This window comes from Giraffa tippelskirchi, chromosome 10, assembly GCF_054371585.1.
Source record: "Giraffa tippelskirchi isolate mGirTip1 chromosome 10, T2T-mGirTip1v1.2.pri, whole genome shotgun sequence".
Lineage (NCBI taxonomy): Eukaryota > Metazoa > Chordata > Mammalia > Artiodactyla > Giraffidae > Giraffa > Giraffa tippelskirchi.
Genome location: NC_137284.1, coordinates 153,745,910 through 153,759,894, shown reverse-complemented (window position 1 = coordinate 153,759,894; position 13,985 = coordinate 153,745,910). Strand labels below are relative to the sequence as shown.

The 13,985-nt window shown below is 42.1% G+C and overlaps 1 protein-coding gene across 4 annotated transcripts in view; it reads right to left on the bottom strand.

The window, feature by feature from the left end:
• Positions 1-13,985, bottom strand: part of CNTNAP2 (contactin associated protein 2) — a 2,222,175-nt gene that overhangs the window by 455,669 nt on the left and 1,752,521 nt on the right. For all 4 annotated transcript variants that reach the window (XM_081537160.1, XM_081537161.1, XM_081537162.1 and 1 more), the window contains one exon: positions 8,654-8,810. In XM_081537160.1, the coding sequence (XP_081393286.1) occupies positions 8,654-8,810 (157 nt within the window). The remainder of the gene's footprint in view (positions 1-8,653; positions 8,811-13,985) is intronic.

Genomic DNA, 13,985 nt, shown 5'->3' with positions numbered 1-13,985 from the left:
AAAGCAGCAGAGGTGGCATTGTCTTTTATCGTCACGGTACTAGCAGAGGGAATAGTAGATACTCACTGAACAATGCGTTAAATGAATGAATGAAATAAATGACTCTCAAAAAATCTATTTTACATTAACACTCGCATCCAGGTCCTTAGGAAATAGGATAATTTCCATGCAATGCAGTAAGCTGGCCAAAATATGTCCAAATAATAATAAGAGAAAATAATAGTGCTTATCATCTCCAGGCATTGTCTTAGCTATGAAGCCTTACTGCTAATAGGGCTGCGGCTGTCTGGATCGTGAGGAGTTTAACAGACTGCAAATAACAGATTGAGGCCAGATTAAGAGTGGCCTGCAATGAAGGCTAATGGTGTCTGCCATAAAATAGAGCTATTACAATTGGAAATCCCGTAAGGCCCATAACGTCCCTCTTTAATTCATTAGTTATTATGAAAATAAGAATAGGGATAAAGCCTTCATTATCCAATCATTTCTCTGCCTGTCAATTAAAATTTTTAAAGGATGGGAAGAGGATCAGGTCCATGAAACTGTAATGTTGAAGGATCAAGAAGACATAGTCTCACATCTACCTTTCAGCAGGAGGCACAAACACTGACGCTAACCCCCCACCCAGTGTTTCTGAAGACCACATGTCTGGATACATAAACGGATATTTCTGAGTCTTTAAAATTACTTTCATCAGCAATATAATTGCCCAACTGAAGGATATCTGATCACAGATAAGAACAGGCAGCCAATCTTCGCTGGTCAAGAGGACCATACACAGAAGACCTGACATGTCCTCTGCAGAGGCTTGAAGCTCCCCCATCAGTAAGCAGTGTTCAGGCAGGAGTGTGAGTTGGCCCCGAGCACCTTTATGGGGCATCCTTTTCAGTTATCTGCAAGGCTATTTTATCAGTCAACCTTGACATTACACCAATATGAAACAGAGAAAAAAAGTTTTGCAGCATCTTTTCAATAACATTAGCACAGCAGAAGGTAGATCTGTTAGTTTTCTACTGCTGCCAAAGCAAATTATCACAAACTGAGTGGTTTAAAACAATACCGAGTTACCATCTTACAGCTCTGTAGCCTGGGCTTCCCTGGTGGCTCAGACAGTAAAGAATCTACCTATAATGCGGGAGACATGGGTTTGATCCCTGGGTTGGGAAGATCCCCCGGAGGAGGGCATGGCAACCCAGTCCAGTATTCTCACCTGGAGAATCCCATGAACAGAGGGGCCTGGTGGGCTACAGTCCATGGGGTCACACAGAGCCCAACATGACTGAGCGACTAAGCATGCACAACACAGCTCTGTAGACTGGAATTCCCACGTGAGTCTGACTGTGTTAAGATCAAGGTATTGTCAGGGCCAAGTTGTTTTTCTCGAGCTTCTGTGACGGAATCCATTTTCTTTTCTTTTCCAGCTTTTAGAAAATGCCTACATTTTTTTGGCTCATGGACTTCCTCTTTCGTCTTCAAAAACAGCAATATACCATCTCTCTGATACTTTTTCTGTCATTAGATATCAGATTTTTTTAAGATCATAGCTGGGACTCATCTATTTATACTGCCCCCCCCCCGCCCCGATAATCCAGGATAATCTCTCATCTCCAGGTTCTCATCCTTAGCCACAATCTGAAAGCCCCTTCTGCCATGTAAGGGAACATTTTCACAGGGTTTGAGGATTAGGATGTGAGCATCTTTGGGAACCATTATCCCCCCACCACACTAGCCTACAGTCAAAGTGCATCATTTTCAGTGCTGACAAAGACAGGTGGGCAAATACTATCACCCAAGCTGACTTCCTCAGTTTCTCCAAACATTCTATATTTCCATCTCAATCATTTACCTCCCTGCATAAAAGAGTGAAAAAGCTGGCTTAAAACTCAACATTCAAAAAACTAAGATCACGGCATCCAGTTCCATCACATCATGGCAAATAGATGGGGAAAAAGTGAAAGCACTGACAGATTTTATTTTCTTGGGCTCCAAAGGCACTGCAGACAGTGACTTCAGCCATGAAATTAAAAGACGCTTGCTTCTTGGAAAGAAAGCTACGGCAAACCTAGACAGTGTACTAAAAAGCAGAGATATCACTTTGTCAACAAAGATCCGTATAGTCAAAGCTATGATTTTTCCAGAGGTCATGTATGGAGTTGGATCATAAAGAAGCCTCAGGACCAAAGGATTGATGCTTTTGAACTGCTGTGCTGGAGAAGACTCTTGAGAGTCCCTTGGACTGCAAGGAAATCCAACCAGTCCATCCTAAAGGAAATAAACTCTGAATATTCAGTGGAAAGATTTATGCTGAAGCTGAAGCTCCAACACTTTGACTACCTGATGCAAAGAGCTGACTCTTTGGAAAAGGCCCTGATGCTGGGAAAGACTGAAGGCAAAAAGAGAAGAGGACAGTAGAGGATGAGATGGTGAGACAGATTCACTGTTTCCATTGTTTCCCCATCTATTTGCCTTGAAGTAATGGGACCAGATGCCATGATCTTAGTTTTTTGAATGCTGAGTCTTATGCCAGCTTTTTCACTGATGAAAATGTGATGATCAATTTTATCTTTCAATGGGACACAGAGTAAAGAAACAAATAGACTCCATCATGTGTGGATTCCCTATGACCCACACTGACAACCTGCCTCACTGTTGCTTCATCAGCACTTTGCTTTCAACTGAGTGACATGTCTTTTAATTCGAGCCTTTTCTCATGATTGATTTTTAGGAGGAATGCAATTTTTTTCCTGGAAAATATAACGATAGCTCTCCCTCTTTTTAAAGCATGTTGGAGAGAGGGATGCTGATGGAAAATGAACTGTGCTTTCTTATAAATCTCTCTTGGATCTTAACTCTGTTTTTTCTCAAGATCACTAAATAACGTATTCTGTTCAAGTCCATTTAGCATTCTGTGGGTAGCTGTATCTATTTTGGAACCCATAGCACACTCTGAGCATTTGACAGGCTCGCACCTGACTAACCCCTCTCCCTTTCCAGTCATCAATATTATTTAGGGGCACTGGTCAAACCATATTGACACTCTGCTGACATCTTCTCTCGTTCCCAATTACCTTTCTGTCAGGATACAGTCCACGAGATGACAGGAGAATTCTATGCTGTGCCAAGCAAGTTGGCACCAAAATGTCCCTGAGACAGAATATAATATATCATTTTTATGCTGCTTCTGAAAACTAAGAGAGACATCTCCCTGTCCTCAATGCCAACGGGTCTCTTAACTCAAAGGCTGTGCTGTACCTTGAGCTATCCGGCACCTGCTGGATAAGCCTGGCTGATATTTTCTGTTTCACCCCCCGAGGTGGATTCCTAATGAAACAGCAGAGGCCCTTCCCTTGGGCCCTTAGCCCTGACCCACATATTGGAAAGCAGTTCCTCTTCTGAATGAGTTTAGCTGCTAGATTCTTGATGAAAATCCTGTTCAGAAGCATCTTTATGGTACAGAAAATCTGGCCAGTGAACCTCAGTAGAGTAAATATAAGGAGCAAAATACCCAGGGCTGTAGAACCTTTCTGCAGTCCATTCTGGCAATGCGGTACTGAAACACACGCTGTGGGGCTAAAAGGGATTAAAATAAAGTTTTCTTTTTCTTTCTTCCTTTTAAATTTTAAGATGGCCTTCATTAGGTCAAAAGGGCATCTGCATTTATGTATCTAAAAGGGAAATGTATCAGTAGCTACCCATTTAAATAGTTTATTTTATATGCACATACATATTTGAGTATCAACTACTGTCTTGGCCTGTTTAGCAACCAGAAGAGCATTTCTCATAAGTGACATCATGACAGAACTCTGAGTGTGTAATGGGAATGTGCTTACGGGACGCAGTCAAAACAATGACAAAATAAATGTTTGGGGAGTATTTGCCGGTAAAATACAGACGTGCACTCTCACTTAGAAGTGTCCTCTCATTTAAACACCACATCTATCATACAATGTAGGTATTATCACCATTTCAATTCTTTTCTAAGGAAACGATCACAGAGAGCTTTTGCAACTTGTTCAAGGTCACTAAGCTAGCAACAGAGAGAAGATTCAAAACCAGATTACATTTAGAAAATAATTTGAACTTATTTATGATAAAATTGTACTTCTCTCATGGCTCTGATGGTTAAGAATCTGCCTGCAATGCAGGAGATTCAAGTTCGATCCGTGAGTGGGGAAGATCCTCTGGAGAAGGGAATGGCTACCCACTCCAGTATTCTGGCCTGGGAAATCCCATGGACAGAGGAGCCTGGCAGGCTCCAGTCCATGGGGTCACAAAGAGTCAGACACGATAATACCTGTATTGTATGATAGATTTGATGTTTAAATGAGAGGATACTCCCAAGTGAGAGTACGCATCTGTATTTCACTGGTAAATACTTCTGAAACATTTATTTTGTCATTGCTTTCACTACTTTCATGACAAAATTACTCTTAAAGTAAAATCGAAATGAGATTTTTAAAAAACTAAATAAAGAACAGCACAGAGGTGAGTAAAAGTAGATAATAAAATTGAAATCACACACTCAAGTTCACGGCAACAAAATTGACAATTGCTAAGAAGCAGCAGCAACCCATGTGTCTACTGATGAAAGACGAAATGTGTACACATCCAATGAACTAGTGTTCAGACTTAAAGAGAAAGGAGATTCTGATACATGCAACAACACAGTAGTCATGTATGGTCGTGAGAGTTGGACCATAAAGAAAGCTGAGCACCAAAGAATTGATGCTTTTAAACTGTGGTGTTGGAGAAGACTCTTGAGAGTCCCTCGGACTACAAGGAGATCAAATCAGTCAATATTAAAGGTAATCAATCCTGAATATGCATTGGAAGGACTGGTGCTGAAGCTGAAGCCCCAATACTCGGGCTACTTGATCCAAAGAGCCAACTCACTGGAAAAGGCCCTGTTGCTGGGAAGGATTGAAGGTAGGAGGAGAAGGGGATGACAGAGGATGAGATGGTTGGATGGCATCACTGACTCAATGGACATGAGTGTGAGCAAGCTGTGGGAGATGGTGAAGGACAGGAAAGCCTGGCGTGCCACAGTCAATGAGGTCACAAAGAGTCGGACACGACTGAGCGACTGAACAACAACAGCACAAAAGAACCTTGAGGACATTATGCTTAAGTGAAATAAGACTGCATGATTCCATTTACATGAGGTTCCAGAACAGCAGAATTCATAGAGACAGAAAGAAGAATGGTGGTTACTAGCAGCTGGGGGCAGGGAGAAATGGGGATTTATTTTATAATGGATAGAGCATTTTGGTTTTTCAAGATGAAAAGACCTCTGGAGATGGATTGTGGCATTGGTTGCACAACAAAGTGAATGTACTTAATACCTCTGAACTATACTTAACAATTTGGTAAGATAGTAAACTTTTTAATGTATATTTTATCGCAGTTTTAAAAATTGGAAGAAATGAAATCATACTGTATATAGTACAAATGCTAAAATTTCTACAGACTTTGTATCTTGCTGGTTAACACCTAAGCATGAGTCTGGAGTCTGCCTGCCCTGGGTCTGAATCTCTGCTATCCCTCTTGTTAACTGTGTGACCTTGTGGAAGTAATCTAAGCTCTCTGGGGTTTAATTGCCTCATTTGCAAAATGAGGAAAAACAGCACCTTCCTCATTGGGTCAATGTGATGTTTAAATGGCATGATACATTTAAACACTTTGGAACAGTGTCTGGTGCATAATTAGCACTCAATAAATGTTCACCATTGTTATTGTTGAACAACATGAGGGATGAGAATGCACATAGAAACATTTCACTTTGAGTAAAACTGAACATGTTTCACAGAAAACTGTTATTGAGAAAATTAGATGAAATGATCAATGATGAAAAAATGTAGAATGATTTCTTTTCAAAGCATTCCAAATATTTTGCTGTTAGCGATTGGATAATCGGCTGAGCTGATCATATGTGAAGGTTCTGGCTTTGAAAAAATGAAGAGATTCTGCTGCCTATAAACATCGTCGTGGGTTATTTCTGACCCAGGAAAAAGCTCCACAGACACGTCAGTTCCTTTCAGGGCCCATGGAATTGGGCACGGCCAGTAAGTATGTGACTGGCCTTTCTACCGTGGAATTCTCCAGGCCAGAATACTGGCGTGGGTAGCTATTTCCTTCTCCAAGGGAATCTTCCTGACCCAGGGCTTGAACCCAGGTCTCCTGCATCACAGGCAGATTCTTTACTGTCTGAGCCACCAGGGAAGCACGGTGAGGTGAGAACTGATGACTAATCATACCACAAACACTGTGCTCCCATGTCTGTGCTGATCTTGGCCAGGAAACCCTTATCCAGAAATTCTACAAGTACAGTGCGAGACGGGCACTGAAGCAGCGAACGGGCTGCCTTCCCTGCAGCTCCATTTTGGAATCACTAGTGTCCAATATGATGATTTAGCTCATTGAGTCAGGCTGTCCGAGGCCAGGGATTACCCAGTGGTGGGCACTTAGCTGAGACCAGGCTCGCTTAATTAGGATTCTGGCACCGTAGGTGGGAATATTTACTATTGCTGTGAATAGTAAATCATAAATGTTAAATTACATCCAATCTCAGAAATAACTGTGCAAAACTTCTCAAGGCATAGATAATCAGGCAATTATTAAGATGGTTATAGTTCTTGCAGCCCACTGCCACTTTGCTGTGAGAAAGAAGTGTGCTCAGAGCTACAATCTAATTTATCACAGCGCCATTTTTGTGTGTTGTACTCTAGTAAATAAGAATACATGCTTAATCTAATCTTTAGAGTCCTTTAAAAAAGAACATAAAATATGTGGTCTATTGTTTAAGCTTTAAATTTAAAACTTACATATAACTAGTGAAAACATTAAATTCATATATCATTAAAAAATATAAAACCAACATGAGTAGTCTTCCTAGATCATGATATTGTAGAAAAACACTGGACTGGAAGTTTGGAAATCTAGGTCTTAATCTTCTCTTCACTTCTTATTTCCAATGTAACTGGAAGTAAAATTTTCCTGGACCCTAATTTATCCATCTGTGCTTTAAGAAATTTTTACTGATTCCATCAATCCTACCCCCGGACATATACCCATACCAAACTCAAATTTAAAAAAGATACATGCAGCCCGATGTCCATAGCAGCACTATTTACAATAGCCAAGATGTGGTGGCATCTAAATGTCCATTGACAGATGCATGGATAAAGTAGATATAATACAAACACAATGGACTATTACTTAGCCATAAAAAAGAATGAAATAATGCCATTTGCAGCAGTACAGATAGACCTGGAGATGATCATACTAAGCAAAGTAAGTCTGACAGAGAAAGACAAATACCATATAACATTTATATGTGGAACCTAAATGTGAGACAAATCAACCTATCTATGAAACAAAAACAGACTACAGACATGGAGAACAGACTTATGGTTGCCAAGGGAAGGAGAGCTAAAGGTACGTATATATATATAAATATATATATACATTATTTCCTCTTGACCATAAATCACAGTTAAAGAGTAATTATAGCTATTTATACACGTGCACAAAAATTCTAAGCCACCAAAATGTATAGCCTCCGTAACAATATCATTTACTCAAGAAAAAGAAATGGCTTTTGGAAAATGTCAGGTAGGCATCCAACCTGACAAGCATACAACTTTACATGCAGAACTAGTTTTCAGTTAACTGGTAGGATGAACTTATCTTGTAAACTGTCCTCTACATAGTTGCTGCTGCTGCTGCTAAGTCGCTTCAGTCGTGTCCGACTCTGTGCGTTGCTGCTAGTATCAATTAAAACCGGGGCGACTATAGGCAACTGGGGTCGGTCACATGAAGAAATTCGGGGCTCTGCTCTCTGCTGCCACCCAGAGGCGGGGATGGAGCACAGCCGCCTCTTCCCGTGTCAGAGACTGAGAAGCTGTTGCAAGATGTGAGCTTATGGGAAGAACGGGACTCTCAGGCTTGTATTTTCCACTCAAAACTTCTGGGGCCTTTTCCCCCACAGAATGACAGCTGATTTATCTTTATCTATTACGGACACAGACACAGCCATTCGCCGTGAAGCAGGACAAACCCAGTAGAGGGATAAAAGAAACCCCAAATATATCTTCTTTGAACTGATTTGTATCAGAGTTATAAACAGCTCAAGGCACGAAAGGAAAGCAGACCGGCAAGCACTGTTGCGGAAGATGAGAGCAAAGCACAATCTTCCCTTTCTTTTCCCACCTCTGTCTTTTCTTTTTTTTTCTCATCCAGCTCCTCAAAGCAAACACTGTAGGAGGTGGGAGCACTCACCGCAGGAGGCTGTTTGTGCTCACACACGCCTGCACACGGCTCCCTGCCCGCGGCCACCCCCTGTATTGTCACAAAGCACATTTTATAATGCAAATCACCGTCTACTACATGCCTCATTATTTTCCTCTTTGAATAAAATATGAATACATCAATTATGTGTTCTTCTATTTCTAAATGCACACCCTTGTAGCACTGACCTCTTTCGGCTTTTATAGTTTTCAGAACGTTCCTGACATTTGTCAGCTGGGTTAGTCCCGAACCTTTCTAACCTATTCTCTTATTATTTCAGCACTTTTCACACTTTCTCTCCCAACTAATTAGTCTGGCCTCCAGGCAGGCCGGGAGGGGAGCTCGCACGCCAGGCCCCCGCACTCACCACTGCTTGTAATCCGCGTCACAGTTGCAGTAGTATCTGGGGTCCGTGCAGTTGCGCTCGATGCCGCAGGCACATTTCTGAATTCCAGGCCCAGAGCCTCCCCAGTAGTAGTGCTTCTCGTTGGCTTTGCCAACCCACCAGGTGTAAGGGCTTCCATCTACAAGAAAGGGGGAAAGCACACTGAAATGGGACCCGCGCCCAGTCTCCATCACGTCACAGTTACGTCCCCCCAATCCAGGAGCCACGTGGCTCTCTGATGCCCTGAACACCGCTCAACCCTCTTAGAAGTCAGGGCATTTCAATAATAGGGAAATGTAATAAGAAACTTCAGAGGGGATGGTAAGCTCAAGCTTTCCCACCAGGATAAGCACCTCTTCCTCTGAAAGATTTTACATTCAAGCTTCAGGAGTTAAGAAGCCTGTTCTGTAAAGTGGCTGCCCAGATGGGGTATACCCACAAAGTATGAGGGGATGTACGCCATGCATCAAGTCTCTAATGTACAACTAAGGTCATGGCTAGTTGTGCTTTTCGATGAAAGAATAGGCATGGAGATGACAGACTAGCAGAGAGAAACGTGGACTTTCATCATGCAGTAGTAGGATCTTATTTTACAAGTAAGCAACCTAGGTACAGAAAGGTTAAGTTACTCTTTCAATTACACAGCAGAGAAGCTCCCAAACTGGAAGTTTGACACTTTTCTTCATAAGACATTGAACAATGCTCTTTATCCCATCCTATTTTGCTTTATTATTTGGCTTAATATTCACCCATTCATTCATTCATTCATTCACTGGTCAGACATCTATTGCGTTTCCTTTATGTGTCAAACATTATAAGAAACTCAGCAGGATAATGGAGGAAAAAGATACAGATTGAGTGTGGAATTTAATTATGGAGGGTAGGTGAGGAAGGGAAGTCAGAAAGGGAAGTTTCCTGGAAGAGGGAACGTACTGGAGCTATGTCTTGATGGTTAGGTTACCCAGGTGAATAAGGATGTAAGTGAGATGAGGACCCCTAGGCAAAGGAGAAAGAACGGTAAAGTTCTATACGGAGCACACACAGATTGTACATCCACTGACAGTAGAATAGGGCTGAAAAGATCTATCCGAGAGGGAAGCAGGAGCAGGTCACATCAGACAGTGGGTGAGGGCCACAGCACCACAAACTTTGTCCAAATAAGCTATTTTGCATTGGTTTATTCTTTCTTTTCAGTGTTGATTTCCTCCTTCTTAAGAAAGCCATACTTCATTCTGAAACTAATGGGAAACCATTGAAGTATTTTAAGCAGGGCATTTTCATGGTCACGTTTGTGTTTGTGAAGATTTGCAGTGAGATGAAAGGCAGATTTTGGGGGATGGAGTCACGGAGGCCAAGTATGATGCTCCTGTGTTAATATCAAAGAGAAATAATAAGATTCCAGTGAGGGATCATTGGGATTTGGGTGGGGAGACGGTGTGTGGATTAATCCCAAATTTCGGGCTCAGGTGACTAAGAGGATGGCGGTGTGCTTCACCATCCAGTAGATCATAGGGAAGAAGGTGAGAAATCTAAGGAATGAAGAAGAAAGGATGAGGACCCTGACACATGAAATGGGCAACTGGCTCTCAGAGACTGGGTCTCAGGAGCATTCTCTGGGCTGAAAATCCCCTTTTAGGAGCCATCAGCCTAAATCACTGGCAGCAGGAGAGAAGTCACTGGAATCTTTTGGATTCCAGCAGCATTTAGAGAGCAGAAAAGAGGAGGAGCTGGCCATGGTGGAGGGCAAGAAAGAAGACAGTCTGAGCGGGTGGAGGAGAAACAAGCAAGGAATTTCCAGAAGAGCGGCGTGGTCAGCATCGTCAGATTTCATAGCAGAGTTCATTAAGATGAAGGTTTTAACTTTTTTTTTTTTTTTTTAATTTGACAGCTAGACGGTGTTTGTGGAGAGGAGTTTCAGGGGAATGATGGGAAGAAGTGGCCAGGCAGCAGCAGGCAGAGCAGGGAAGGCAAAGGAAAGAAAAGGGGAGGCTCTGAGGACTGCTGCCCTTGCAGGAGGCTGGGGAATGAACAGAATCTGGTGGAGGCCGTGTGGCCAGTAAACCTGCACTCAACAGTTAAAGTCTCCATGTGTGCGGCTAAAATTCCATTCTAATCCCCACCGTTTCAGGACGTCAGGGGCACATTGTCTCAAGCACACATCTGTGCATGTGCTGGTGCTTAGAAATAAAAAATCCTGCACTCTGTAAGCTATACTCTAAACTAGAGGTGCCCCAAATTTCTGGTGCCAGGGACTGATTTCACAGAAAACGACCTTTCCACAGATCGGGGTTGGAGGGGGATGGTTTGGGGATGATAAAAGTGCATCACATTTATTGCGCACTTTATTCCTGTTATGACTACATGTGTGTTAGTCACTCAGTCATGTCCAACCCTTTGCGACCCCATGGACTGTAGCCACCAGGCTCCTCTGTCCATACTAGAATGGGTTGCCATTTCCCTCTCCAGGGGATCCTTCTGACCCAGGGATCGAACCCTGGTCTCCTGCATTCTAGGTGGAGGCTTTATGGTCTGAGCTACTAGGGAAGCCCATACTACATAATGATAGAAATCAGACATCGGATCCCAGAGGCTGGGACCCCTGAACAGTCAACAACACCTAAGCAAGTAATACAATAAAGGAAGAAAGAGCTGTATTGGAACCGTGTAAAAACTGCTGCTCTGTCTTCTGAGAGATGCCAATAGTTTTTCATTTTTGCTTTTTCTTTAGAGGTAGGTGATTTAAAGTTATAAAACTGTACTGAGAGTTCAGGCTTGATGTAATGAATGGAGTATATGTTCTGAACTTGGAAAGGAGTTATGCAGGTATTCTTTAACTCCATACAAATTTCCAGATTTTCCAGTTGTTTTGACTTAATTTGGAAAAGTTAACTATTCTTCCCTTCACCAGATCATTTTTGGCACCTGATTTTTAAGAAATACATTAGACTTGGTCTGGCCAATAGCAGAGAGGGAGATTTCAGCACCATGTTCTGACGGGACAAGAAGCCAGGTCTTCCATTCTGAAACCCTGTCTCCCATCTCTCTGGCGCCTGTCCCAGTGTACAGGGGGCTGAGTTTTCTTTCTACAGCCAAGTTGTCTTGCTTCTCCCTTCTCTTTCCATCAGGGCAGAGGAACATATCCAATTTCTGATGCTTTTCAATATTGGAAACTTGGCCGATAATAAACTACTCTTGTTTTCTTTTGATGTAGTCAAGAGTTAAAAAAATAATGCTTAAAAATTGCATTTATGGAAACAATGAAACCTGAGCCGGGTCACTGGGTTAGTAAGCTGCATTAGGTCTCTGCTGATTCCATCCCTGGCCGTGTTACAGGAAGAGGACAAAGGTGGACGCTGCCATGCTGGCATTGCAAAGGCCACAACCTGTCACTGAAAGTGCAGAACATGACCTACACCGACTATCACCTCTCATCATCACTGTGCTTCTTTCCAAGCTTACCTAATGCTAAATTCTTTCCGTTAGAAGAAATTTCGTTTACTCTCATTGCTTTGGGACATTAGGGGATACTAACCCACGCGGTGGAGGGGAAGAAACAATCAGAACACCTGAAACTGGAGTCAATGGCTTCCCTGGCAGGAAACACCCTTGCCCTGCCTGTACATCAAATAGGCAATGAAAGAGTGTGTATCTCAGAACCTCAGTTCAATTTCTGATTGTTCCTCCCAGGCACCAGTAGCAACAACCTACCATGGTCACATTCTTGTCACAGAGAGTGATGATAAATTGCATGAACCAGAGAAGCTGTGTGGCTCAGGATTCTTTATGAAATCAGGACAATGTCAGTCGAGAAAGCAAGGTTATCATCAGCTGCTCCTTTAGCATGGAACTCTTGAGAAAAGCACTGTAGGGGAAGCGGAGAAAGGTCTAGCTGGTTCCCTACAGGGAGTATCAGGAAGCCCAGGAGAGGGAGCCGCACTGTTAAGGTGTCTGGGCCTCGGGTGTTCTAGCAGGAGCCCCACGCTCTGCATGGGACCCAGGCTCTGAACCAACCTCACATGGCAGACCTCAGTTCCTGTAGGGAGGGACTCTCGATAGACATCAGGATGCAATCCAAGAAGATGATCAGCAGTGATTATGTTTCTCGTGTTCTGTGCAAGGAGACACGCTAGTGACCAGGGAGAGGAGTTCAATTTCCCAGCTCTTTCCCCCCAGCCCCTACCTTTACTCTAGTCACATCTCGTCTTCTCTAGCTAATGTTCCCAGGTAGGGTGGTGCAAAATCAATGTTAGTTTGCTCTCCTTCCTAGGAAAATAAGTTAAGTGCAGTACAAAATGTTTTACTTAGCTGTTTTCACATCTCCCGGGAACAGACGAATGCCAATAAGAACAACACATTCCAGAGAAAAATCAAGTTGTACCCTTTGTTATTAGCACTGGCTAATTTGGTTAAATCAAATCATTATAATTTATTAACTTGGTATATATTTTATATTCAGTGGGATGAGAATGGTTCAACTTGTGTTGAGCAAAGAACTGCCTTATTTCAGTGCTATGCTAATGAAGTGCTACTTTCTGCTTTACAGATCATTATTTACCTGTTAATTGGCTTTGGAGAAAAGAAGTTAAAGGCGATAAAAATGGAAAGACTTTTTAAAAGACAAGAATAAGAAGTGGTGAGAAAAGAAACAATTTAATTACCCGGTGCTAAGAGTTCAAGAATTTCTCTGACCTCAGGATATGAAGATTTTTGTTAACTACGCTGAGTAGGAGTAATCTTTGCAACAAGATTATGTACTGATAAACCATATTCAAGGTTAACTAGAAGCTAAATTATGAAAGTAAGGGATATTTTATTAAGACAGCCAGATATGGAGTGAATTAAATGTGATCATGGCACTTTGTACTAAACCAAATTTTATTATGTTGAGGATTCATTATGGGTTGGATGACTGAAGAAGAGAGAAAGAGAAGAGACAACTTGTTTTCCTCAAATTTAAAGAAGCCAATAGATCTCTATTATTTTCTCCAATAACAAGTTGTTTCAGAAACACAAGGGCAAATACATGGGGACCGCTTGACACAAACGTGGCACATACCTGTGACTTTCAGTGCATTCTTTAGAACCTCGGAGTTATGCAAAATAACCTAATAATCTATTTACAGAAACAGTGTCTTGGTATAGCTATGATAAGACCCAGTACCATCACTGGACATTTAATAAGTTCCATTCCATCCATTTCTACAGAATATTGAAAACAATACCAGAAAGGTTTATTGTCTCCAAAATGAAAACTTAAAAGCCTATTTGGAGCTTGATGAAACCTAGCCTTATTATATCTCCTACTATCTGCTTA